This window comes from Gymnodraco acuticeps, unplaced genomic scaffold (assembly GCF_902827175.1).
Source record: "Gymnodraco acuticeps unplaced genomic scaffold, fGymAcu1.1, whole genome shotgun sequence".
NCBI lineage: Eukaryota > Metazoa > Chordata > Actinopteri > Perciformes > Bathydraconidae > Gymnodraco > Gymnodraco acuticeps.
In genome coordinates this window covers 113,553-141,107 of record NW_022991443.1, presented here as the reverse complement: position 1 = coordinate 141,107, position 27,555 = coordinate 113,553, and the positions used below count along the sequence as shown (strand labels likewise).

General features: G+C 40.0%; 3 protein-coding genes across 7 annotated transcripts in view; 2 read left to right on the top strand and 1 right to left on the bottom strand.

Moving 5' to 3' along the window:
• The first annotated feature begins 1,985 nt into the window (after positions 1-1,985).
• Positions 1,986-10,538, top strand: ttll10 (tubulin tyrosine ligase-like family, member 10). The gene is made up of 11 exons (XM_034196315.1): positions 1,986-3,264; positions 3,439-3,592; positions 3,774-3,892; positions 4,644-4,770; positions 5,468-5,545; positions 7,158-7,337; positions 7,493-7,664; positions 8,227-8,367; positions 9,208-9,324; positions 9,407-9,500; positions 9,681-10,538. The coding sequence occupies exons 1-11, from the start codon at positions 2,916-2,918 to the stop codon at positions 10,214-10,216; spliced, it is 2,067 nt and encodes a 688-aa protein (XP_034052206.1). The 5' UTR covers positions 1,986-2,915; the 3' UTR covers positions 10,217-10,538.
• A 122-nt stretch (positions 10,539-10,660) lies between these two features.
• On the top strand, positions 10,661-23,541 carry LOC117532807 (rho guanine nucleotide exchange factor 7). 2 transcript variants are annotated; one of them, XM_034196313.1, is made up of 11 exons: positions 10,661-11,292; positions 13,646-13,782; positions 14,977-15,123; positions 16,149-16,235; positions 17,329-17,416; positions 17,502-17,638; positions 17,738-17,884; positions 21,502-21,588; positions 21,821-21,896; positions 21,977-22,053; positions 23,090-23,541. In XM_034196313.1, the coding sequence occupies exons 3-11, from the start codon at positions 15,067-15,069 to the stop codon at positions 23,219-23,221; spliced, it is 888 nt and encodes a 295-aa protein (XP_034052204.1). In that variant the 5' UTR covers positions 10,661-11,292; positions 13,646-13,782; positions 14,977-15,066; the 3' UTR covers positions 23,222-23,541. The 2 variants fall into 2 exon arrangements, with proteins under 2 accessions (XP_034052204.1, XP_034052205.1); XM_034196314.1 differs by lacking the exons at positions 10,661-11,292; positions 13,646-13,782 and adding an exon at positions 13,974-14,082.
• Positions 23,537-27,555, bottom strand: part of arhgef19 (Rho guanine nucleotide exchange factor (GEF) 19) — a 30,836-nt gene continuing 26,817 nt past the window's right edge. For all 4 annotated transcript variants that reach the window (XM_034196304.1, XM_034196307.1, XM_034196306.1 and 1 more), the window contains 4 exons: positions 27,346-27,504; positions 27,178-27,257; positions 26,484-26,588; positions 23,537-26,400 (listed from right to left, as the gene is read on the bottom strand). In XM_034196304.1, the coding sequence (XP_034052195.1) occupies positions 26,246-26,400; positions 26,484-26,588; positions 27,178-27,257; positions 27,346-27,504 (499 nt within the window). In that variant the 3' untranslated portion in view covers positions 23,537-26,245. The remainder of the gene's footprint in view (positions 26,401-26,483; positions 26,589-27,177; positions 27,258-27,345; positions 27,505-27,555) is intronic.

The following is a 27,555-nucleotide window of genomic DNA, read 5'->3' as shown; positions in this document are numbered from 1 at the left end:
CAGCCTCTTGGCAGATGGTGAACCATGAGGTTGCCAGGGCTGTAAAACAAGCCTGTTCTCTTTGTCCACCTACGCAGCACTGTACACAGTGTGTCTATCAGATGGCGGCTCTTTATCAAGGTGTGGCTGACACTGGCTCCACACAAAGCTCTGTTAAACAGGAACATTGGAGGCCCGCTTCTAATAACTGGGGTGATGCGGCTGGGCTCGCATCACTGCCAAGCAGCTCTCTGTAATGGCTGCCATTTAAAAAAACTAAACTGACATGACTTTCTGTAATGCTTTGTAAATGTAGTCATGCATGAAATATGTTTCAACACATTATTCTGGTATGTGTGACAACTACTTTGTACTCAGTTGTTGTTGTTTTTAGTTTGTTAAAGTTAGAATGCGTCATTTATCGACTTGTTCAGCTGCCAACAACTCTTTTATATATCCATGAACCATTTTACCGTATCACATAAAGCGTGATTCAGTTCAGATCTCGACTGTTTTAACTCTGCAAAGTTTGACTAACCTGCTCTAAATAAGATCTAGGCATGAATTGCTGCTTAAACTACAGGTGTTACTGTATGTGTATGCGTCACCCTTGGTTTCCCTGCTGTATGTGTGATTATATGGTTGCATGGATGCTGGGTCTAAGAGGCACCCGCCCCTGTCAATTATCAGATTGTTGAGAGGAAGAGAGGAGATTATGCATAATTCCCAACCGTGGTTTGGTCTGGGTGTTTCCTCTAGAATGTGAGGAGACATACTATGTTGCTCAACTGCATACCTGTCACTGGATTTGGCTCTAGACAACATGATTTATGTTAATACCTACCATATAAAAATAATGATTTAAACAATGATTTTGCTGGATGTGGTTAAGTTTACAATAAAGTATTTTATTTTATAATAGGATCCCCATTAGCTGTGTCCTAAAGCAAAGGTAGTCTTTCTGACTTACACCAGTGCCTTTTTCAACACAATACAAATCTCCATTTGCATAGCATCTTATGTTCCGTTATTTAATTAAGAGCTTGATTCCTAAGTTAATATAGTCAGAAAGAATGGTAAATAATTCCATATTTTGCGCTGTATGATACTGTGTGTTCTTAGCGAATAAGTGTTTGCCATGGGGCGTCAAAGCCTTGTCTGTCTGACGTCATTGTGTTGATGACGCTAAATTGTGTTTTAATCGACTGAAATTATGGCATTTGGGCTTGTAAAACGTTCCATGTTGAAAGAAATACGCAGTATTCATCCCATCTTCAACTTTTGAGCTTGACATTTTGCACTTATTATATTTTAAATTAGCGTTTCCCCTACTACATTACTAAATCCGTAGTAGGACAGAATATTGCTTGTTTCTATGAGAAGAATAACTGCTTATACTGTTGGGAACACAACTATCTAAATTAAAAGCTACATTTTTCTGCCCTAGAAATGTATGTCACTTTGCAAAACACATGTCCCTGAGCCTTTAGAAAATATTATTTTACCTTTAGTGTCAGGATATAATACCCTGGAAATCCATTTTGATTGACAGTCTGTTCTCATGTTACCTTAGGATTCAAAAAACAAAGGCTAACAGGCAGTTAATATTGAATGAAGCTTAACTAAGAGGTGGGGTAGGTGTGGGATACATAATCTTGAGAAGTTTGTCTTGAGCTGCTGTTGTTGGATCTACAAGTGGCAACTGTTGCTAAGGGTCCCATTACCAGAGTAACCGGTGATTGTTTACTTTAGTCTAGCCAGAATTCCCTACTTGCAGTGCGGCAGACTGCGACTCATTTCTGTGGGCTAAACTGCTGACAGACTATGTGATTTCACCTCTGTCGTGTCTGTGCTTCAGTCTGTGGGTTTCTGTTTGTCTCAGCCTTGCCTTTGGAGTACAAGCTTGAGCGCACATGGCAGGAGAGGAACAGGCTGAGTGGGTTTTCATGGAGTCTGGCTGTCCCTGTGTGTGAGACACTGGAGCTACAGGTAAAACCCCCTCTAATTCTAAATGTTATATGTCATGGTTCAGCTCCTGTCCTCTAACACAAAACACCACATTTAATGAAATACTTATTCTATTTCTTCACACTCGTTTGTTTGTATTTATCACGTTTCAGGCTTGCCAAACATGATAATACATTTGAACTATAAGGCCTAAAGTCTAAACCTGCTTACAGGTGTGAGCAACCCCATGGAGATTAAATGTTAATTAAACCAAAGAAAATGTATACATTTTTGTGGTGAGCCCTTAAATGTACAGTTTGTTGTGAAGGAAAGGTATAACAAGACGGTGCAAATTTCTTAGCAATGTGCCTCTTAGATTGTGAGATTTTTTATTTTTGTCTGATATTCAAATATCAAAGGGCTAAAGTAGCGTTTGAAGTCCTGGTGGAGGACATAAAGTCAATGGGTCAACAAAAATAATTAGGAATAATCCTCTGAATATCATAAATACCATACGCATCACATCATACATACTGTACATCATCATATCTGCTATCTGGCAGTCTGGCCAGTAGCCAAAGTATGTTTCTTATGAGCCCAACAGTTGTATGGGCTGACAGCTTTACTGCTATGCTATGCTATGCTATACTTGTTTATTAAATGTAATGAGTAAAAGCTGCTCACAATTCATAATAATTACGTGTCTACAGAAAAGCTATTCAGTCTGAACCAAAATGGTGGACAGACCAACCAACAGACAAATATCACTATCCAAAGGGAAACGATATAAGCATGAAAATAATATCATGTGACCGTACCAGACATGTACAGCACTTGCTGTTGATTAAGCAAACGTTATCTATTCATCTTGACCCTTACACTAAATCGTTAGTGTATTGAAAAAAAACTAAGCAATAATAACAAACATCTCATTTGGGGTCTCATACAGTATCACTTCACCCCAAAGAAAGGGTCTCTAATGTTGCAAAATGTTCAGCCATCACCAGAGATCTGCACGAGCAGAGGTCATGTCTGAGTGCTGGGTGAAGTCCTGCAGTGAAGGCCCGGCAGAGGGGAGAGAACGGCAGAAGCCACAAGGGGAAAACGGAGAGAAGGAGGAAGTGAAGGCTCCCTGTGGGGACAAGGTGCCTGCAGGAAGCCTGAGGCAGGAGGAGCCAAGGGGAGAACCGGCCTCGTCACCTGACCATAGGGACATGCAGGAAGTAGCATCAGGAAGTGGACTGGAACATGTCCAAAGGGAGGAGACGCAGACTCAAGAAAAGAGAAAGAAGTTTTCCCACATGACTTTCAACAAGGAAAATCCATATAGTGGGCCAGGTGTGTGGTGGGAAAGTGCGGCTTCACTGAGGGATGTCCTTTGCTATTCTTTCCATAGTTTAATTCAGCATGAAGAAGATAGTTCATCAACACATTTTCCAGTTTTTAAAAAGCCTGTGTGTTTGTGTTAGACTGTCTCCATGCCTGATTTCTTTGTGTTTGTGTGTGCAAAAGCATCAGGTGTGGACCTGGTGCGGCACCGCCGGAGGTCCCTCCCCAGGGAGATGTCGACCTGCTCCTACCCAGACAGGGACAGACAGCGGCAGGTAGAGGAGCCCCGGGGGCCTGGGCCCTTCTACTTCATTGGAGGAGCCAACGGAGCTGAAATGTAAGTAGAGGAATATAAAATAAAGGGGTACCAAGAAGAATCTGGATGGATTTGCTTTAAACATATTTCACTTGTTATTTATTTAGTTTTTGGGCTCTTATTAGTCTAACCCTAGATTTACGTATGACCCCTGACCTCTGTACTGTTGTGTGATTGATGTGCTTTGGGACTTCTCTTTTAGAGTGAGCCGTTACTGTGAGAGCAGAGGATGGAAGAGGATTTACAACAAGCAGAGGGAGGATTTCAAACTCAAGTGGTGTGAGACTAATCACAAGGCCAACTACAGTAACTTCAGAGAAGGTGCCCAACTATATATATCTCAGAACATTTTCTGAATGCTGTATTTTACTAGAGACTCTAAGATTTCCCAAAGTAAATCCTACGAAAATGCCATAAAATAGGAAAGGAAAAATGCTAAATCTGTCTTTTTGTTGTTTCATCTTTCTCAATTCTATGGAAGCACCTAGAAGCAAAGGACAAACAACTGTTTTATCCTTTTTTTAAATGTAGGATTCATTTTTTCTCCCCTTTTGTTCACGATTTAGGAACTGGACAATTTTTTAAATATTTTATCAGAGTCAAGCTAAGTAAGAAAAAAGGATTTTGCAAAGAAATGTTTTTATGATCTAATCCAATTTAATTTAAATGTGTTGTAACACTAATTTCTGCCACTCAAGCCTGCAGTGCACCACTACCCCATGTTTTAAATAAAAACATTTTAGATATTATAATAGTAACAAAATGAGTTATTGGTGCGTGCCCAGTTAAGTTTTTAGTCCTGTTTAGTGGTGCTCTTACAGCTAAAATGTGTATTACAACCACGCACAACTATTATACTGAAATAATTTACCTTTGAAACTGTTCCACTATTCCAAAATAATAAAAACAGCAGAGAAAACACGTTAGATCACACCTAGAAAATTAATCACCATATTTGTTCCCCCCTTTTTTTCAGTTCAGGGCTTCCATACATTTGCTTTAAGTAGAAAATACATGCATTGTTGTCCATTCACAGAAATACAAACATGAATTCCTCATGTGTGGTTCCCAGGTGAACAGTTGGTGTACCAGATCCCCAACAACAAGGTGCTCACCACTAAGATCGGCCTCCTCAGCAGCCTGCGGGGAGTACGAGCGGGTCAGCAGCAAAGTCAAACACGGAGCAGGACTCAGGTTGTGTGTTTATAAAAGCAGACATATATAACAGCATTTATGGTTGTGTCACAAATCTCTTAGCAACAATCTGGTGCCATCAGAGAGGTTCAATAGAGGCCCGGCTCGGCAAATACGGATTGAAAGACATATCAGCCTCAGACAATATTTAATAAATACCAGAAACCAGGCCTCTGAATCACACAAGCTTGGTATTTAGCATTGTTTTTGTCAGTTATATAAACTATTTCAGTGGCTAATTATTGACTATCGAAAACTGTTAAAATGTTTTGCAACCTTTTTTAATAGAAATAAGTATTTCTTATAATATCTCCTAGCATTGTTGGAAGATGTACTCGGATCCTTTACTTAAAAAAAGTGCTAATACTATGGTCTTAAAATACTCCACTACAAATAAAAGTCCTGATTTTAAAATTACAAAAGTAATTGTATCAAAATGAACTTAAAGTACAAAAAGTAAAAGTATTCATTCTGCACACTTGAACATGAACATCATGTCGGGATTTTAAAGTCTGCATCAACAGTACAGATGTCACACGTGTACAGATTTATGTTTACTGACATAGAGTGACATGTGTGCTTATCTTAAGTAACTTTCTCCGGCAGTTTTCATTTTCATCATATGACACAATCAGTTTCGAACAGCTAAAGGCACACATCCGTTCATTGATCTTCTTCTTCTTCTTGTGTCGTACTTCACAGGAGGCTTAAAATGGAAGAGTTTATTCCCACTACCTTCCGCATGGATGTGAGGGAGGAGAGGGAGGCTTTCTTTGCCCAGCAGGAGGGTAAAAGACATCTACACTCACCTCTAGTACAGCTCTACACCCGGATGCAGCGACAACACAACACCGGTTCCACTGGATTTGTGTTTATTCAGCTTATAAATATGATCAATCAAAGTGTGCCCATCATGCATCCCATAACAAAAAGAAAGAGAATAGTTTGTGCTTGGCAGTGTTAAGACAACAGTTGCCTTGGTGATTGTTTAATCAAGAGGTCGGGGATGTCGGAAAATAATGCACTTCACCTCCCATAAGGCCCTGATTAAATCACCAGGGGAACATGCTGTTGCCATAGAGATGAGTCAGCAGAGGGCAGGGCTGAGACACAAACAGGAACAAACGCTCGACAGGAGGACAATGTAAAGCTGCTGAGATCAAAAAGATGCATTTAGTATTACAACTATAAAACATTTCCCCTTCATTTCTAGTTCTAGATATGAAACCATCTGATGGTTCCTCTATTGTCTGCAGTAACACAGACACACAGCATTATGATAAGGGGTGTGCAGGTTATGACAAACATGGTTATCACTGAGTACACAGGAGAAGGACACAGACAGCTGGTTTAGATCTCTGGGTGACGGATGAAACTGTGGAAATGAAGACAAGAGCAGTTATGAGAATAAAAAAACGCTATGAAAGGAAACTCCATCATAGAAAAGTGTTGCACATGGTAGTGTATGTAGAAATCCTCATTATACAGTAGAATAGCCCCTGACATAAATTATGTTTGATTAGCGTTATCACTGACACATCCACATGGTGAGGTTCAACTCATTTCATTTGACTCATTAATATGCTATGGAATAGTTTGATTGATAACAATACAGCATAATTATCTTATAGGCTGATCACATGATTTGCCATTAGTCAAAGTAACATAAAGACCGGTGAAGGCATAACAAAACGTAATGTAATATCTGATGACTGGACAAGGTGATCCACCTTTTTACACTTTTAATTATGTCATTATGTTATCGCATCGTATTTTATAATAAACATCTTGAACGCAATTATTTTATAAATGTTCATTCATTATGTAATACATTTTCATTTATTTTGTCGTACATTTTAACATATTGCAGTAGTTATTACTAAATGTGGGAGTTACAATAAAAAAAAGGAAAATGTAATAATACGTATGTTATAATAATAATAGTAGTAATAGTATGCAATATCAACTCAAATGGGTTGTCTTCATCTGCACACAGGTTTAAGAATACAGTGACGCTTGAGTTTGTGTCAAGTTTTAGGTTTGTGTCAATACAAAACAATATACTTATCTACCAAAGTCATTTTTCTTTTAAAATGTATTTGCGTCAATGTTTTCTAAGGCATGAAATATTTGTTTTGCTATAGCTATTTTTTTCATCATTAAAGACACCCAGTTTAATATTTCATGAATATTATGTTTCATGAAAGAAAGGGATAATATATGGCTTTTTGCAAAAACAACTGCAGTATGTTTTCATTTATTACAAAATGTGGGAAATGTATTTAGATTACGGCTGTTTATAATATAATGCAGCAGATCATTACAAAATACAGTCTCATAATGTGTTTTTGGACCTACATGATGTGATTTTCTGACTGCTACCAGGTGTGAGCAATAACAAGGGTCCCATGTGGATCTGTAAGCCCTCGGGCCTGAACCAGGGGAAAGGCATCTTCCTGCTGAAGAGCCAGGAGGACGTGGCGTCCTTCAGACTGAAGCTGCAGCACACGGAGGACAGCCAGGCCGACAGGAAGCTGCTCCAGCGCCCGCCTCAGGCTCGCATTGTCCAACAGTGGGTGGACATACTGCCGCTAAAATAAATATGATGACACATTCAATGTCTCCAATAAGACATAACATCTCTTCTAATTGACAAAACTAATTTCCCTTTCATATAGAATCACTGATGGTGCTGTTTCTTTAAGCTCAACTGTATTTTGCCCTCAGTTACATCCAGAGGCCGCTGCTCCTGAAAGGGAAAAAGTTTGATGTGCGCTCTTATCTTCTGATCGCCTGCACCGCACCCTACATGGTCTTCTTTCGTCATGGATACGTGCGACTGACCTGTGACCTTTACGACCCGAGTTCCAACAACCTCTCTGCCCATCTGACCAATCAGGTACACCTCAATACTGAGACAAAGTGCCAAACATATACAAGGTTAACTGGCAGGTCAAAGGTTAAAGTGTGCCTTCAAACAGTCATGTACCCATAGTATAGGGTTTGCTTGATGTAATCACATCCCCTGTTTATACTTGCTCTATGTGACTTCCATATAGACTTCAACATGTATCTGATTCAGCAGTCTGATTTAGGACCCTGCTCTTCAGAACATGGTCAACAATGATCTTTCTCGCACACTGACTAACTGTTAACATAAAGTTGCCTCAAGTTGTATTGATTATATACCACTATGCCAATATTGGATAAAGACAATAACTGGGCTTAAATAACTTATTTTTAGCACCCATGTGCTGTTAAAGCTTTTTAAGGACTAATGTTGCCTTGAGGATATTTACATTAAAAGGACATAACCGTTTAAGATAACACTTGAGAGACATTTGCATCCAGTCTTTGCTGTTCATGCCACACATACTTTTAGAGAGGTTGGGTAGCATTAGCATTAGCTGTGGCTCACTGCTGCTTGGTGTGTCTCTGGTCCCCCTGCTGTCTGTCTCCAGTACATGCAGAAGAAGAACCCTTTGTACAGCCAGCTGAAGGAGGACACTGTTTGGACCATGGAGCGCTTCAACACCTACGTCAATGGCAGGTTTCGGGTTGCCAAGGGTCTGCCCAGGGACTGGGTGATGGGCGCCTTTGCAGTGAGTGAGTGTGTGTGGTGTGTGTGTGTGTGTGTGTGTGTGTGTGTGTGTGTGTGTGGTGTTGTGTGTGTGTGTGTGTGTGTGTGTGTGTGTGTGTGGTGTGTGTGTGTGTGTGTGTGTGTGTGTGTGTGTGCTGTGTGTGTGTGTGTGTGTGTGTGTGTGTGTGTGTGTGTGTGTGTGTTGTAGCTCTAAGGGACCAATTACTATTTTAATGGTGGTTGTTGGTGCTTGCAACTAATTGGGATTGCATTTGGGCTTGTATGATCTCACTCCTGTCCGAGGATACATCATGTATACAATGGAACTAAATGTTTGTCCACAGTATAACAAATTGTACAATATGTATCCCCAAACTGCACCCACAAGTGAAATAGTATATAGGCTACATACACATAGTTTATATGTAGATATATATATATATATATACTCTGACTTTTTTTTTGGCATACTGTACACTATGCACTGTGACGTCTTTTTGACTTAGAAAGCAATGGCATTTTTAATATATTTAATGATATTTTAGACATAGACCTAACATGACTATACCCTTTTTTCATATTTTAGAAATACTATACTTAGTATTTTTTTCTGAACATTTCTATATACTATAATACGTTGTTTCTTTTGCACATTTTACACCAACTGTGCTATTTACTTTGGGAATCTTTTCTACATAATAGGCCGTTTTTTTTGCATATTTTCTACATACTATACTATGTTGTTTTGTTTATGATATATGCAATAGCACATCATAAATGTTTGATAAGTGCTGGAAAAAGGGCTACAGGTATGTCGCTTTGAAGTGTGATATGACCGACAGTTTTCCCTTCAATGCATCAGGAGCGCATGCAGCAGATCATGATGCAGTGTTTCCTAGCAGTCAAATCCAAACTAGACTGCAGACTGGGCTTCTTTGACTTAATTGGATGCGACTTTATGGTTGATGAGGACTTCAAGGTGGGTGAGACTTTGCTGAATATCTGAGAAGTGTTAATCTGCATGTTTTTGGACATGTTGTGTCTCTGTGTGATTATGATAGGTGTGGCTGTTGGAGATGAACTGTAACCCGGCTCTCCACACCAACTGTGAAGTGCTGAAGGAGGTGATACCGAGCACCGTGGAGGAGACACTGGGTGAGCCCACATGATTACCAAAAAACTAAATTGAACACTACACCCAAATGTCAAAAACCTTTCATTATCTCACTGCATGTACGGCAAAGTCTTAGTTCCCTTTATCACACATGTAACTCTACTCATGTGAGACATCACCCAACATTTGTATTGACCTGCTGTCACTTCTTCCCGCTCTAGATTTAACTCTGGAGATCTTCAACAAGTGTCGCCTCAAGCAGAGAATTCTCCCTCTGGCCAGTCAGAGGGACTTTGTGCTGCTTTACAACAAAGTGGCTCCTCCTGATTCGCTGCTGGGCTGCAGCAAGAGCAACACACATACTGAGATCCTCCAGAAGAGCTCCAAAAAGACTGAACCCAGAAGATGTAAGTCAGGGACAGAAGACAAAATGGTCCCCTCTCCATCCCCTGATGATGTCTCTGGCAGTGTTCAAGGACAGGGGGGGACCAAGTCTGGCCAGCGCTCCTCCACCTCGGTTCAGGGACCTCCACATGTACACAGCAGGCAGACTGTTAAGTATGAGAACCCCAGGCCTCGGGTCGAATTAAAGCCGAGTAAATGTACTTTGGATGACGGGGAGCATCAGCAGCAGAAGAGGATCATCATGACGCTGTCGTCACCAGGAACCTCCGTCCGTGGACCACCATTCCCTCCTGATGCTGGATCTCCTGTGAGTGGGAACAAACAGGAAAAGCAGCCCAGAGAGGATATTTAAGTTTATGCGAGTAAAGAGGAACTGTGATGCATCATGTGCAAACAGCTGGGATCTAAAAGGCCACATCTAAAAAAAGGCTTGACACTTCTGGTGCTGTTTGTCTGTGAGAAATAAACGCTTAAATGTGACAACAAATAATGTATTAATGCTAAGTGGGTTTATGTTATTGTTGCTTTGTGTATTATTTCATGATAAACACCTACAATTCCAATTTAAGAACAGGTTTGTCTTCTAATTAAGGTAGAAGAAAAAGGTGTTTTTATGCTGCTGCAACGCAAACATTTCCCAAATTGGGATCAATAAAGCACTTTGTATCTTCTTATCTTATTGTTTACGGTCATCAAAGCACAACATATATCCAGTGGTTGCGTTACTTCACAGAAACAGCTCCTGTGGAAGACATTCAGACCTGATTGTGTACAAACCCTCCCACTGTCTCACTGTAACTCTAACCAGTGAGATCAACACAGACTCCACCGTTTTTGTTTTGACTGCAGCGCTTCACCTCTCTGTTTCATCATAACTCATAATTATATTTAGCACTGCATGTAAACACAGGCAGGACCGGTCCCATCTTTCCCAACAGGCTTGCTACATCCACATGCTGAGGCTGGAAGCTTTAGATGACATTACAACTCGTTTTTATTTGTAATGAAAGAGTCAGCAGGTTGAAAAAAGGGAGGAAGCTGCTCAGTCCTCAGACAGACAGGAAGGAAGGAACAGCTACTACGCTGCAACGCAACAAAACACACTTGAATTCCTCTTCAAAAGCTCAGACACCTTTTGGTTCTCTATGGACACATGAACCACATGCTGGCAAAAAGGGGGAACTAGAGCTTAGCAGCACCCCCCCCCCCCTCATCACCAGCACTCAATATCCTCTTCGGAGTTCTGCTGTTATCTCTTTTGGTTTGAGCGTGGCACACTCCCAGTGGGGCAGATGGTGCTCAGTGTTCGGACTAGAAGCTGAGACAGGCCGTTATGGGATGCTGCGGTGTGACCCAGAGGAACACTGGGGTGGACGAGGTGGGCCCGGATGAGATCGAGCTCCTGGAACTCTCTGGGGACAACCTGGGGTAAGACACAAGTTCAAGTTTATATTATAAAGCTAAGATAGAGAAGATGGTGAATCTACACATATGACAGAAGTTGGATCCTAGAACAAAGTGCAGTCATGATTTACAGATTTATAGAAAGTACTTTTTAGGAGGTTAGTTTAAATGTGGTTTTGTGTATCAAAGAGGAGGAAGCAGTGTCATTCTGTGAACAAGAAAGCACTTCAGCTGCTTCTGTGTCAGTGGTTTTCTTTGGTATGTCATGCATCACATTTTGGAGCTGAACCCAAGGAGAGGTAACGTCCTTTTTAAAGCTGCAGTGTTTACAGGGTGCACACTGCAGGCTACATGTCTGATACATAATATAGTGAAGAAAATGTTCATTTATAAAGCTTTAGCTAGATTGAGCACACGTACAGTACAACACGTTACGTCCATATGATTTGCCCTCATCAGAACCCTGAAAACAGCCAGGCAGGAGAACTGATTGGCTCTTATTTACTAACCATGAGCTGGAGCTCGGCGATGCTGCACTGATGTGATTAGCAGATTACTGTAAGACAATGGCTGGAGCATGGGGGGTTTATTGAATGCAGAGGGGGACAATCCCAGCTCATTCTGAGGCGGGGGTATTAGCAGAGGCTAATCACAACAGTAGCTATAGTCCTTATGTGTGGCTGTTTAATTATTACTACTGATGGTCACAGCCCACTCCTGCTTTTATTCAACAACACACACAAAGTGTTTGTTACAGTGGGGGCAGAACGTACCAAGAGAACTGATTCAAGTAATATAAAAGTGCAGAAATACTCAAATAAAAGTCCTGTATTTACACTTTTGTCCAAAAGTACTAGTATCAAAATATACTTACAGTACCAAAGTGAAACTACACATTATGCAGAATGTCAGAATAATTAATATCAAATGCATAATTGTAATCATATTTGCTTTTTAATTATATTTACTGCTTGGTAACTAATGGAGCAATTAAGTTGTATCTTTACCCATAATATTACAGCATGATGTATTTGGAGATTGTATTTTTAATAATCCAAATATATTATATTAAATAGAATCTGTAAAGTAACTGGTATTTACTGTGAGTTACCAAAAAAAGGAAATACGCACCATCATGTCACTGGTAATTTAGGCCTTTATGAACCGCTTTAACAAACACTCATATCAATGTAAACAAAAACATAACCTTGTTTCTTAAGAATGTAACATCTTATCTACTTCCTGTTAATATATCTTTTTTTAAGATTGTAGCTCCGGGTGTATCATCTATTGTGTGTAGATCCTCTGCCTCCTTTTATGAATTGCATTGTGGGAAAATTGTTTACATCATATTCAGAAATCAACAATTTTTGTATTAATTGTGCATGCTTACTGATCTTTCTCTTTTTGTGTATGTTCATAAACCTGCTCAGAATGATTTTTTGCAACACAGGCAACAAAACATGGGGGAGCAGGGTCAGCAGGTGTGTCTGTCTGTGTAATCTGATTATGTCTGTCTGCTGGGGGGGGGGGGGGGGGGTCAATACAAGCATTTCAATTCTAAAATGCTGCTCTTCAAATTCTATTCATTTACTTTAGGGCTCTCTGTAGGCTGTATAGTATGTCGTAACCGGTCGTAACACATGATGGGGACCATTTCTATGAAGACGACATCTACAGTGTGGTGCATCATGGAGGCATTCATAGTGATTCATAAATACAAATAATGCTTGAAATATTTTTAGTGGCATATATGCTCTTGGCTAATTATAAACCTGACTAAATAAATCTTCCTTTTTAATTCATTTTAACTACTGTACATGCAATCGCCAAAACACACCTCGACAATTAACTGTATTAAGGACATCTAGTGTGCTATATTGTTATTGAAGTGTCATAAGTTTCATGCATTTAAATGAATACATGCTTCAATATAACTGATTATTATGTTTTATATATACATATGTATTTACTATGAATGCCTATCACTCAAATGTGATCTTAAAGAGTGTAAAAGTGTTATTATGATGCATTTTTTCTAAAAAGGTCATAGTATGTGTTTCATTGAAAGGTCATAGTATATCATTCAAAAGTTATAGTATAGTATGTCATAAGGGAAAGAGTAATTGTGTATCCAGTCCATTAGAAAACATAAACATAGGCCTACAAACATAATGTTATGATAGCTTCTCTCCAGTAGGCCGTGTCTTTGCGCTGCAGAACCAAACAGAATATGAACGTAAACATGCGTGAAGCGGCACGTCCAGCACCACGAGCTGAGCCCACATCCGTGCTGCAGGGAGGTCACGAAGCTAACCATGCAAAACATGTCTGATGAAATGTGGTGACATGAATGTTTGATGAAACGTGTTTTCAGGTTGTGGAGTCTGGGAGAGACCAGGCTGAAGCTGTCAGTGAGGAACAGCAGAGAGGAGCAGCAGCCCCCCCCCGCTAAAACTACCTCCACCCCCCCCACCACCGCGCTACCCCTCAACACGACACCTGGAGAAAGAGGTCATTGCTTGTGTGGTGTGTATGTGTGTGTGTGTGTGTGTGTGTGTGTGTGTGTGTGTGTGTGTGTGTGTGTGTGTGTGTGTGTGTGTGTGTGTGTGTGTGTGTGTGTGTGTGTTTCACAGTAAGAACTCAGGGTGTTTCTTATGGCTAAACACTGTAACTCTTCTCCATGTGACTAGATGTGCCTCACATGAATATCAACAGTTTCCACTCTGCTGGTATTTGTGTTGAGGCCAGACTGTTTACACACTGTAGGAATTTCCATGACAAAGGGGAGAGATTCTGCATTCCCTGTTTGGTGTGAGTCAATCTCTTCAGGAAATAATAGGAGAGGGGAAAGACTGCTACACAAACTGTAGTTTTTGCACTTCTTAAGTGCACACTTAAATAAGAATTAGTTTCGGAAACATTCACACCCCTACAGAGAAACCAGTCCTCACTGACGCAGAGATTTAACTTTGGATAAGAATCCTTCTCGTTGTGCAACATGTTGATCAGACAACATGACTACAGGCTTGCAACAGTTCAAGAAGCTCGATTTGCTGAGTAATGATGAGTCATCGCTCTGTGAAACGTGGCAATGGAATTATTTTTAATTGATTAGTTTAAAAGAAAATGTTTAATATCTATTATATCTAGTGATTATTTTTAATTTTATATTATTATTATTTATTTATTTTCCTTCACACAAAAAAAGTTTTGATTCAAGGCATAGCCTACCAATTAAAATGAAATAATAATAAATAATACAAATGTTTTATTATCACATAGGCTATGTACATAGTTTAACCTCTTAAGCACTGGGGGGGTTTATATATATCTATATAAACATCTATATTGATTTATGACTCTTCTACGATCCAACTCACAGGTTTATAATTTCTTTGAGAACAAAGATGATTAATGTAACCCTTTTAGAAGGGAAGATATGGTTATTTGTTGAGGGAATGTCATTTTCGAGCCTGAGACCTGAAAAACAGGCTCAGGGTTGAACAGGTTAAACTAAGGACATGTAAGGGCATATCCATAAATACATACAAAACAACATTAGGTCATTTCCAATATGCATAATCCACAAAAAAACAGCAACACACAAGGTTTATCAAAATTAGGAAACCAAAAGAAAAGCCACATAATATTCAAATCTACAAACGATAAGGAATGATGTGGCCTGATGGAGTTGTGTGCCTGCAGGTGGTGCTGTGGGGCCGGAGCAGAGAGGAGCTGACCCACAGGATCCACTCCTCCCAGCCAATCAAGGAGTGGGAGGGCCAGCCTGCACACATGTATGGAGAGATCATCCACTCCTCCCTGGTGTCTCTCTACAACAGCTACACCCAGGTATGTGGCCTTATGTCTATGGCTCCATCAATATATTATCCTAAAGGAACTATTCTACACTGAACAAAAATATAAACTTAACACTTTTGTTTTTGCTCCCATTTTTCATGAAATGAACTCAAAGATCTAAAACATTTTCTATATACACAAAATAACAATTTCTCTCAAATATTGTTCACAAATCTGAAAACATCTGTGATAGTGAGCACTTCTCCTTTGCCGAGATAATCCATCCCACCTCACAGGTGTGGCATATCAAGATGCTGATTAGACAGCATGATTATTGCACAGGTGTGCCTTAGGCTGGCCACAATAAAAGGCCACTCTGAAACGTGCATTTTTGCTTTATTGGGGGGGTCTGGGGGGTTCGTCGTCCATAACATACGCCTGCCCATACCATAACCCCACCACAACCATGGGCCACTCGATTCACAACATTACCCTAACCCTACCCCTACCCCCCACACCAGATACTGACTGGTTTTCGGACCCCCCCAGACCCCCCCCAATAAAGCAAAACTGCACGTTTCAGAGTGGCCTTTTATTGTGGCCAGCCTAAGGCACACCTGTGCAATAATCATGCTGTCTAATCAGCATCTTGATATGCCACACCTGTGAGGTGGGATGGATTATCTCGGCAAAGGAGAAGTGCTCACTATCACAGAGTTTTTCAGATTTGTGAACAATATTTGAGAGAAATGGTTATTTTGTGTATATAGAAAATGTTTTAGATCTTTGAGCTCATCTCATGAAAAATGGCAGCAAAAACAAAAGTGTTGCGTTTATATTTTTGTTCAGTGTATAAATAATAGTCAGGCATTATTTAATGCTAGCTTTTGGTAAATTAAGGACACAAACGATAGTAGACATAAACAAAATAAACACCTTAATGCGCATTCTGGATGTTTTTTTTCCACTAGTCAGAAAGAAGACATGTTATGGAAGCAAAAGCCCCGAAACAAATATTTGACTGCAGTGACTCACCTTAAATCTTTTGTCACTTATCTTCATTTCCCCCCCCACAGGAAACCAGTGAACACTTCCTGGTGCTGTTCTCTTTCCACCTGCTGATCCTCTCCCTGGATCACTCTCGAGAAGACTTCATCTATGAGGTACTCTTTGTGCATTTCCCTTTAAAATGAAACTAAAAATGAAATGTCAGGTAGTGGCTAATATTCAACCATACATTAAAGCCACACTAAACATATTTTTAATCAACAACAGACCTTATTTCTCTGTGCAATGTAAAATATCGTCGTTGATTATATGTATATCGACAGATCTATCATCAGCAGCAACAGTAAAAAAACGTTTGATAAACCATGTGTCTATCTGCCCAGCACCAATTGCAGACAGAAAAATGATAGCAACAAGCTAATGACCATAGATGAGCATTTAGTAGGGCTGCTCGATTATGGCAAAAATCATAATCTCGATTATTTGGGTCAATAATTGATATCACCATTATTAAAAACGATTATCCATTTACTTTGAAAACATCCATTTATTGAAAAAAAAAAATGTAACAGTATGTTTTTAACAGTTGATTAACCTTAACTTTAAGTATAATTCCACTGAAGAATAAATACAAAATAATAATAATAATACAAAATAAATAATCGTTTTATTTCGATTACGTTGTTTTCGTAATCGTTGCAAGCCAAAATCGTAATTGCGATTAAAATACGATTAATTGAGCAGCCCTAGCATTTAGCAAATAAAGAGATAAATATTGATCTCAGGAGTTGTGAAAAACATTACAGACTGGGCTTGTGGATATGAAATCAGATAGAGTAGTCCTAAGAAGCAAGAGTGATTAAACATCTATCTATTTCCTAAGTCTGATCTAAATCGATTTTTCGTCTGTGTTTATGACTTGAGAAGAGGTGAACATTTATTAGGATCTGTGAAAAATGTGATTTCTTTTAGTCAGGGACTTTAATATAATTTGTATAAAGGTGTTAGTAATACCTATTTCGAACACAAGAACACATTTCTTTGAACAAAAATCACAATTTTTCACCTTTCTTCCCAGATGTAGTTAAAGTAACTTGAAAAGATTAGCCTGGAAAAACAATTTTGTACCCATAATCAACAGAGAGGAAAAACAAGTTTTCTCACTTGCGTCTCATAATAATCCCTCCGGAGGAAGCTGTAGCACAATGACAGACATGATCTGTTCTTACGTGTTCTCTTATCTTGCAGGGCATCCTTCCCCTTTCTGGACTCTCCTTGGAGGCCGTCTCTCTGGACCATGATGCGTCACATTCACCTCACATGTTTGAGATCAGTGGTGAGTCAGCAGAAATTACCAACTTCACCCAAGAGACTCGAACACCATGTAAAGTACTGAGTGTGTGGTTCTCTCTCTCATACAGGTCCAATGGTGGACTCCAAGGTGTTCATATGTGCCAGTGCTGCAGAGCAACAGAAGTGGATGCAACACATAGAAGACAGGAGACACAAGTCAATGGCACAACCCATGAGTCCCTCCCACTGCGCTCTCTCCTATCTGGTAATGACTATACTGTACATCTGGTAACCACTCCACATGAATAAGCTGCTTTGCTCATTTGAAATCAATACATTGATCATATGTCTAATTCTTCCCCAGCTACCCTGTGATGAGCACTGGAAAAGAGAAGAACTGAAAAAGTACTTACTGCAAGCCCCCATATGGCAGTGGGAGGGCTCGTCCATACAGCACATGGGTCAGCCGGGATACATATCTATCGTTCACATCATCAACTCACAGAGACAGGTGAGAACAACTCTTTAAACAGTGTATAGAATCTGTAAATGAGCACAGGTTGAACAATGAGAGAGACAGAATTAAACAGAATCCACTTGAAGTGTTATTGGCCTATTAAATTGCCATTATCAGGTTTCATCTGGAGCGTAGATTTAAGGTGGTATGGCTCTTTTCTACTTCTTAGTTGGCTCAGGTGCTTGTTTTCATCGATTGGTAAGCTTGATCATGCAGAGAGGTTCAAAATGCATTACCAGCAGCCTCTAGTGGCAGTAGTTATTATGACTAGACAAAAACAGATCATTAAGTATAAAGAGCAACAAAGTCAGTACAGGGAGGAAGTTGGGTAGATAAATGGGTCAACCAAACACACTGCTGTTTGTGTCCAATTGAAATTAAAACCTAATGTTGACTTATTTTTACTCAGATAACGCACGTGAAAGACTTAATTGATATGACCTTACTAAAGTTACCTAACAAACCCACTCATTTGACCTGAAACCATCAACTATTCCAAAATCTAAACAAGTATTTTGTTTAATTCACGACATTAACCACGTGTCTACAATTGCGACTGTTTCACATGCCCTGTCTGAAAATGTTAAATGTTAAGGATAACAATTGATAACGACTACTCAATGAGCTGATAACATTCAAAAAGAGAGTATACACACAAGTGTTTAGATTGGGTTTACTCACGTATTCTCTGGCCTTCAATACTTACCACCAATAACCAGAGGAACCACTATTACAAGAATACTTCTTAGTATCTGAAACTCAATACCACATTTCTTTCAAGCCTAGAAGGAAAATCTCTGTTGCACAGAGATTTTATCTTAATATGTTTTCTAAAGTGGTTAAAAAGGTGTCACTTTTAACCAAGTGGTGGTTTTATTGTACACTGAACAAAAATATACAACATCAGGAAGATACGTCCCCAGATGACACAGAAAGCGACTCAGGTTCTGGTCCAGGCTCTCGTCATCTCACGCCTAGACTACTGCAACTCCCTCCTGGCTGGTCTACCTGCATGTGCCATCCGACCTCTGCAGCTCATCCAGAATGCAGCGGCTCGTCTGGTCTTCAACCTTCCTAAATTCTCCCACACCACGCCGCTCCTCCGCTCCCTTCACTGGCTTCCGGTAACTGCTAGAATCCACTTCAAGACACTGGTACTTGCTTACCATGCTGCGAATGGATCTGGCCCTTCGTACATCCAGGACATGGTTAAACCGTACACCCCAGCGCGTGCACTATGCTCTGCATCAGCCAAACGACTCGCTGCACCCTCGCTGCGAGGGGGACCCAAGTTCCCATCGGCGAAAACACGTGGGTTTGCTATCCTGGCTCCAGGATGGTGGAATGAGCTCCCCATTGACATCAAGACGGCAGATAGCTTGCACATCTTCCGGCGCAAACTGAAAACTCATCTCTTTCGACTCCACTTCGAGCGTTAGAACTATTAACGAAGCACTTTTATACAAATAAAGGACTGGCTTACCTAAAGCCAGTTGAGTAGCACTTGAAATGTTTGGCTCTATGAAACCTGATGTACTTATATGATTCTGTTTTCTTCAAGGTTGTGTCTTCCTGGTCGAATGTACTTATTGTAAGTCGCTTTGGATAAAAGCGTCAGCTAAATGCAATGTAATGTAATGTAACGTAATATAAATGCAACACTTTTGTTTTTGCTCCCATTTTTCATGAGATGAACTCAAAGATCTAAAACATTTTCTATATACACAAAATAACCATTTCTCTCAAATATTGTTCACAAATCTGAAAAAATCTGTGATAGTGAGCACTTCTCCTTTGCCGAGATAATCCATCCCACCTCACAGGTGTGGCATATCAAGATGCTGATTAGACAGCATGATTATTGCACAGGTGTGCCTTAGGCTGGCCACAATAAAAGGCCACTCTAAAATGTTCAGTTTTATCACACAGCACAATGCCACAGATGTCGCAAGTTTTGAGGGAGCGTGCAATTGGCATGCTGACAGCAGGAATGTCCACCAGAGCTGTTGCCCGTGAATTGAATGTTCATTTCTCTACCATAGGCCGTCTCCAAAGGCGTTTCAGAGAATTTGGCAGTACATCCAACCGGCCTCACAACCGCAGACCATGTTTAACCACACCAGCCCAGGACCTCCACATCCAGCATGTTCACCTCCAAGAACGTCTGAGACCAGCCACTCGGACAGCTGCTGCAACAATCGGTTTGCATAACCAAAGAATTTCTGCACAAACTGTCAGAAACCGTCTCAGGGAAGCTCATCTGCATGCTCGTCGTCCTCATCGGGGTCTCGACCTGACTCCGGTTCGTCGTCGTTACCGACTTGAGTGGGCAAATGCTCACATTCGATGGCGTCTGGCACGTTGGAGAGGTGTTCTCTTCACGGATGAATCCCGGTTTTCACTGTTCAGGGCAGATGGCTGACAGCGTGTGTGGCGTCGTGTGGGTGAGCGGTTTTCTGATGTCAATGTTGTGAATCGAGTGGCCCATGGTGGTGGTGGGGTTATGGTATGGGCAGGCGTATGTTATGGACGACGAACACAGGTGCATTTTATTGATGGCATTGTGAATGCACAGAGATACCGTCACGAGATCCTGAGGCCCATTGTTGTGCCATTCATCCACGACCATCACCTCATGTTGCAGCATGATAATGCACGGCCCCATGTTGCAAGGATCTGTACACAATTCCTGGAGGCTGAAAACATCCCAGTTCTTGCATGGCCAGCATACTCACCGGACATGTCACCCATTGAGCATGTTTGGGATGCTCTGGATCGGCGTATACGACAGCGTGTTCCAGTTCCTGCCAATATCCAGCAACTTGGCACAGCCATTGAAGAGGAGTGGACCAACATTCCACAAGCCACAATCAACAACCTGATCAACTCAATGCGAAGGAGATGTGTTGCACTGCGTGAGGCAAATGGTGGTCACACCAGATACTGACTGGTTTTCGGACCCCCCCAATAAAGCAAAACTGCACGTTTCAGAGTGGCCTTTTATTGTGGCCAGCCTAAGGCACACCTGTGCAATAATCATGCTGTCTAATCAGCATCTTGATATGCCACACCTGTGAGGTGGGATGGATTATCTCGGCAAAGGAGAAGTGCTCACTATCACAGATTTTTTCAGATTTGTGAACAATATTTGAGAGAAATGGTTATTTTGTGTTTATAGAAAATGTTTTAGATCTTTGAGTTCATCTCATGAAAAATGGGAGCAAAAACAAAAGTGTTGCATTTATATTTTTGTTCAGTGTAAATATGACTAGCACAAAAGGTGGCATATACAGTAGAAGCTGCTCTCAATGATGGTATCATGGTATCTTCAATAAACATGAACATTATTTATGTTAAAGGCTAACTCAGGTTTAATAAACTGTATTTTTATTCGCCTTCTTTTCTATAAATAATGTAAAACTATAATGCTAAATTCGCTAAACTGGAATATCAAAGCCCAATGAGGCCAAATATTAGCCTTCTTCTTACCCCCTTTGACTTAGTAACATTTGTATATACTATACTACTGTAAATTAAAGAGAACATTATTTAAAGTATCACAATATAGTATCTCTTGAGACATTGACAGTGACATGTTTTTTTTCTTCCAGGGTCTCCAAGAAAGATTGATGGTTCTCTTCCCTCAAGACGTGCTGCTACTGTCAGTCGACAACAAGCGTCTGAATATAAGATATGAGGTAGTGTAAAATGACTCTATAGGAAAAATCCATAATAATACCCCCTCAACCGCTGTGGCATAACTACCTGTCCCAGTCATCTTTAACTTGGTCTGTAGACACATGACATTAGGCATGTCCTACAGCACTTGATGCATTTCAGTCAGTAGCAAATATGAGGTTCTTCTGGTAAAAGCATGATACATTTTTCAAAAATATCAAGTATTTCCTTTTCTTCTGTCATCTCCAACAGGGCCGGTTGCCCCGACAGAGCATCAGAGCGGTGGAGAGGTCAGCTCTGCCTGGGCGGCTTGAGTTTGAGCTGATAGGTATACAGAGAGCGTAAATACATTTTCTGTAAATCAGATGAGTAATACAGGTATTTAATGTAATACATATTTCGTTTTAGGAGAGCTGGTGGAGCCCCTGCAGGTCTCTTGTACCTGTTACGAGGATTATCGGAACTGGATGTTTCAATTACAACAGGTTAGAACCGCTGTCTATATAACATTGTTTAGAATAATCCATTGGCTGTGAAACATTAGCTATAAGAGGCTAAAAAGCTAAGTAGAGCTGAGGGAAACTTCAGAACTGGTGTATTATTTAAGGCATTACAAAAACTTTTTTACTGATATATTAGTTGAACGCTTAACAGCTAATGGTAAATATATTTTTCTCAGTGGTTGGTGGAGCCCAAAACAAAGTTATCATTTTTGCGTCCTATCAACAGGATGTGCCAATTCTGATAAACGATTCAAGCTTCTTGCTTTGCATTGCTTTACCTCCCCATTCAGCCATACTGTATGTGTATTATAAATGCAGTCCATTAAACCTTTAGTATATAAATAGTGTGTATAGTTTGTTGCTATTGCCCCCAAGTGGCCACAAAATCATTATGTTTAAGTTTCGGAAGCCAATTTGTTTGAAAACACACTGTATGTCCACATACCCTTTCACACTGTACAAATGGGAACTTGTGCACACAAAACTTGCACAAATACGTACATATACACTTTTAACAACTGCACATGCTTTGAAAATGCACACATGCCAACCGAAAACTTGCACATCTGTATTAAAAAATGTGCACATAAGCACCAAAACATCCACAGCTGGATATACAATGGTTTCAATGTCTACATACAAATTGGCCTTCCGAATTTAAGATTTGAGACCTCCCATTTTAACCCAGTTACTACGCACCATTTACTATTGCATCCTGCAGATTTACATTTCATTCCTAATGTTGGGCAGCCACTGGTTTGGATTAGTTTAGTATGAAAATGAACTTGTAGGAACTTGTTTGGGATCAAAATCATTCTGGTTTAATCCAATGACTGTAAAGAGTGTAATGTCAATCGGGTCATTCCAACGTGAGGCATCACTTCTCAATTTGACACCGTATGAAACAGTAATGGATTTATTGAGGTTGGGTTTGCATGAAATATTCATGTGTGCCAAAGGGATGTTGAATACCTTAAATCCCAAAAAAGCTCAACAAGATTTTCTGTTTGACCTGCAGCCAGACAGAAACAGCCACGTTGCAGTGAGTCACGCTCCTCCTCCCATCATGCCCAAGCTGCAGAGGAGCAGGAAGGAGTCCCAGGAACCGATGATAACAGCGGACCAACATGACATCAACGGACGCAGCTGAGTTACCTGAAGGTGGAAAATCTGAAATAATGTGTAGATAATGTGTACATATCACTTGTTTGAGTAATGTTGATACGAAATGGAGACAATAGAGGAGGAGGCTCTGAAATATGATCACCGTTTGACAGTGTTCGCTTTGATGTGGGGACAAACAGGAAGGTCATGACCCAGTTCAACAGCGGTAGACATGTTAGTGTGGAGATTGTAAAAGTTTCTGAAGAAAATAGTGTTGAGGAAATTGTACATACAGTATTAAGCTTGGATGTAATTAAAATCAAATGCACAAGGTTTGAATTTTTGACAATAAATTCTTTGATTTAAGTTTTGAAAGTCATTTATTCAACACATAAAATGAAAGAATCTGTATTTATTTCCATGGTTAAACATTTACAGTAGTGTGCAGAGATCCAGTAAACATCCAGTGTATTACAGTATTTATAATGTGGTATTAGAAATGAAAATTATAAAAAAAAGTTTATAGTAGTGGAATGTAATTATAAAATGTATTACATTTTTGTTCATATAAATTACAGTCAAAATAGTAACTGAACCATTTTCTACTCTTTACACATGAAGCCATCTACAGTAAAGTACATTTACATCAGAATCTCCTTAGAGAACAACCAGCTAGAGGAGTATAAATACACATGCTGCAACAGCAACCACTTAAATTACAACTAACAACGCATATAGAGAAATATAAAGGGGTTATAAACATTTAATGTGCCACTGGAAGAGTTGATTATAGTGGTTCATTAACAGCAGGTCACAGCTCAGTTACACTGCGCTTTTGGTCATTTGTACACGTATAAGGGGACCGATTTAGACCGAAATGTCATTCAGTGCTTCGTGTATGACAGTATTACTTGGCCCTGTATGATTAGCATAACACGACATAGTCTAGCTTTTATTCAACTGGGGCTAAAGCTTAAAAGTAGTAAACAGGAAGCACAATGTTTTACTTTCACCACAACAATGGTGTCGTCAAGAGGTGATATCAGTAGGTGTCAATTTCCAGACATTTAGTTGTATTTTTTGACTGTCAACAAATACCATGAAATAAAACAAAACACCAAGCCTCTGTTAACTGTCTGTGGCCTTCAGCTCCGAGCCAAACCAGTTCCTACTGGTGACCGAATTCTTTAAAATGAGACAGAAACACAAGTGGGCTTCTCAGGGGCTTTCTCGACTACCTTTTTTTCCTTCTTTTAAAAAAAAAAATATTGTAGCGTAAATGCAATCTTCAGAAGTAAATAGCTAAAGTTATGCTATAAACGAGCTAAATCACGGATGCATGACTTGATGTTCCCACGGCTAAGCTAAAGGCAGCTAATGGTTAGCATGATGAGATTTAGTCTCACTTAGCCACTTGTTAGCAGCCGCGGCTTTTACGACACCACATCAGACATCCATGGTTTGGGTTTTTACTGATATATTTTATGTCGTACAACAACAGGAGTTTTGTTAAATTAAATTATTAAAGTTTTATTGAAAATAAAATAGAGAGATGAGGAAACCCCCAAGTGCTAAAATGCTAACTCGTTTTCTTGCACCACTCTATATATAATTTCAATATTACAAAGGCTTAATTATTCACTTAAACAGCTGGTCACTCTAGTTTTCAGCACATTTTACTGAAACTAAAGTAAGTAGTGCATTAGTTATGGACTATTTCTAGCGGTGGAGGAATACAGTGACATTTGGGGTACATTCCAGTGTGTGTGTTCATGGTAATGATGTCACATACTGTATTAGTGTGATCAAGTTTGTGTTTCTAATAGTTTTTGGAAAACTATGGAGCTTTATGGCACACAGGAAGATATCAGGAAGTAGCCACACTAATAATACTTGTCAGAAAGATAAGTACATTGTTGTTCTTTCGATCTGTTCGTGGGATTTCTTGATAATAATACAAATACAGAATATAGACAGTGTAATCCTTTAGTCAGATTAGGAACAACAGAAGTTGTGTGGTGCAGGCTTGTTTAGAGGAAAGTCTGTCCTTCATTTGTGTTTCAAAGAATTGTGAAATCATTAGAAAATTTAAAATAAACCATCATTCTGCAGCTGCCTTATTAGACAACCATCAGAGTTCATGCAGTCATGCAAAACAGTTACTACAGACAGACATTGACAGTGCCTAAGGGGAGAGAGTCGCTCTCTTAATAAGGGGAAAACATGTTTTAACAGTCCAACATTTAACACGTGGAATTAATAAACTGTTGCACCAGGCTTTTATTTATTTCAGTAACTAGGGCACATGTTTGTTGAATACGTGGACTGCTTAAAGGGAATCTGTCCATATGAGACATGACAGGATAAAAACTAACTCTGACATCAACCAAGGAATGATAACATGTATTTCCTGTGCTGTAAATGTGCATGTTTCTCAGGCTTTTGAAATGGTGATGGGTGCATTCATAGAAAACAGTCATAAAGTGATTGAGTGGCAAAAATGTTAGAACTGTCCAGGTGGAAACGTTTGTCTACAAAGTCATTGTATAAAAACCTTTTCATCTAAAAATGGACAAGGGCATCAAAAGCTTTTTAATTTCCACTTTCATCCAGCATGCGAAAATGTTCTCACAAGGTAAAAAGTGTTGGAGGGTTAAGCACCTGCGTACTCAACATATTTTCGGTCCCACATCCATCCACTACTTCCTCCCACATTTGTTGTTTACAGTTCTTTGTATTCCTCCATAAGTGTAATGTTTTACTTCTCTGACTAATTTGGATCTCTCGTCTTCTTTTTTTCTTGAGCAACAGTAAAAAACACAATCAAGAGGCCAAATTGGTGAGAAGATGCAGATATCACTAATTATAAGTCTTTCATTATGGTAAAATCTCTTTTCATGCAAAAAATGCCTTAAGAAAACCTTTAAGATTCTGTGCACCACTCTTAAGCAAGTCCCTTAGCTAAGGATAAATTAAGCCCAAAGTGTAGGACTTGAGGAGAAAGCATTTGGAGTTTTGTGTAACTTTAAGTGCAACTCAGCAGGTGAAATGCACCTTCGGCAAGCTGCAGTCAGTCGCCCCCCTTCAGTTTCTGCGTGACACATTTAATGCGGATATTTTCCCGGAGGTTGCGGAGGCGAGCGCTGCGACTCGTGATTTCCTCCACGTAGGTTTTGGGGAACCAGCCCCGCTCCCCGTCAGACAGTCTGATGCCCTCCACCCAGCCTGGAGAAAGATTAGATAACTCAACACATTGGAGAAACCCTGACACACACACACACAAAAGTGGAGTTGTTCCCAATCCTTACCATCACTTGTAATGGTCTTAGCGTGAAGAATGTCGGCCTTCTCCAGGGTTAGCTCGTCGTGCTCCTGGGCCTGATAGCTTTTGATGCACTGAACCTGGGCTATATCTGAGAGGGAAACACACGGAAATGATGAACGGCAGGATAAAAAGGTTTAAGATGATTACTTTTTTGGCGGCATCCGGAAGACCTTTGACATCCTCGTGAATAATCATTTTTTAATATAATCATTTTTTGTCATTTGGAGGGCCAGGTTGTAACTGTATTATCTTTTTATATCTCTACACAACATATTTTGCACAACATCCTCCTTCGTTGATCTTCCAGAGGTTTTTTTCCATTTTTGAGATCACCCCTGAGGAAGCTAATCCATTTAGCTCAGCTGTAGCATTTCCGTTGGAGCTGCCATTTTGTTGTTGATGTGCCATGTGTAAGTGTAATATGCGCCCGTCTCCATCATAAGATTACTCAAGTAAGACTTGTAGTTGAGTCTTGATGAGTCAAATAATACCAGAGAAAGACTTTGTGTTATACAGCAGAAGGGTCCCAGAGGGTTATTCCATTTGTTTCCTATTTTGGGGATTTCTTTGGGAGTTTTTCCTTTACACTGTAAAGCCCCTAAACAAATGTTGATATGTGTCATATTGGGCTATATACTGTAAATACAATTTGATTGATTGAAATAGCTTTTACTGACCGTCATTCTCAGTGGCGTGCCCGATGTCTTCCAGCGGATCAAATGGAAACATGGCTGTGATCCATCTCTGCTTCCCGCTCCTTGGCAGACACAAATAAGGAAAGTTAGGGCATCCTGTGCTAAAGCAAACTGTCGGTACTGAAGCTAAATGCTTTCGTTGTGACTCACTCCGTGTTGGACTTGAGCAGGATCTGGTGTTTGAGCTGCTGGCGTTCACACAGCTGCAGGTGGAAGATGAAGCCTGAGATGCCCTGCAGCTTCTGACTGAGATCCTTCACTTTCAGCTCTCCTATCTTAGCGTAGACAAACACCATGAACTTCCACGTGCTGCAAGAAATACACAGTTTTATTATCAAAATCACTAAGAATGTGCTTTAA

What these genes read in the sequence shown, in the direction of transcription:
- ttll10 (XM_034196315.1), top strand. Translation starts at nt 2,916, where the DNA reads ATGTTCAGCCATCACCAGAGATCTGCACGAGCAGAGGTCATGTCTGAG. An exon ending in CTACAGTAACTTCAGAGAAG is followed by an intron (nt 3,893 to 4,643) that starts GTGCCCAACTAT and finishes TGTGGTTCCCAG; the next exon opens with GTGAACAGTTGGTGTACCAG. An exon ending in CGGAGCAGGACTCAGGTTGT is followed by an intron (nt 4,771 to 5,467) that starts GTGTTTATAAAA and finishes CGTACTTCACAG; the next exon opens with GAGGCTTAAAATGGAAGAGT.
- LOC117532807 (XM_034196313.1), top strand. Translation starts at nt 15,067, where the DNA reads ATGTATGGAGAGATCATCCACTCCTCCCTGGTGTCTCTCTACAACAGC. An exon ending in GTCTGAATATAAGATATGAG is followed by an intron (nt 21,589 to 21,820) that starts GTAGTGTAAAAT and finishes CATCTCCAACAG; the next exon opens with GGCCGGTTGCCCCGACAGAG. An exon ending in GCTTGAGTTTGAGCTGATAG is followed by an intron (nt 21,897 to 21,976) that starts GTATACAGAGAG and finishes ATTTCGTTTTAG; the next exon opens with GAGAGCTGGTGGAGCCCCTG.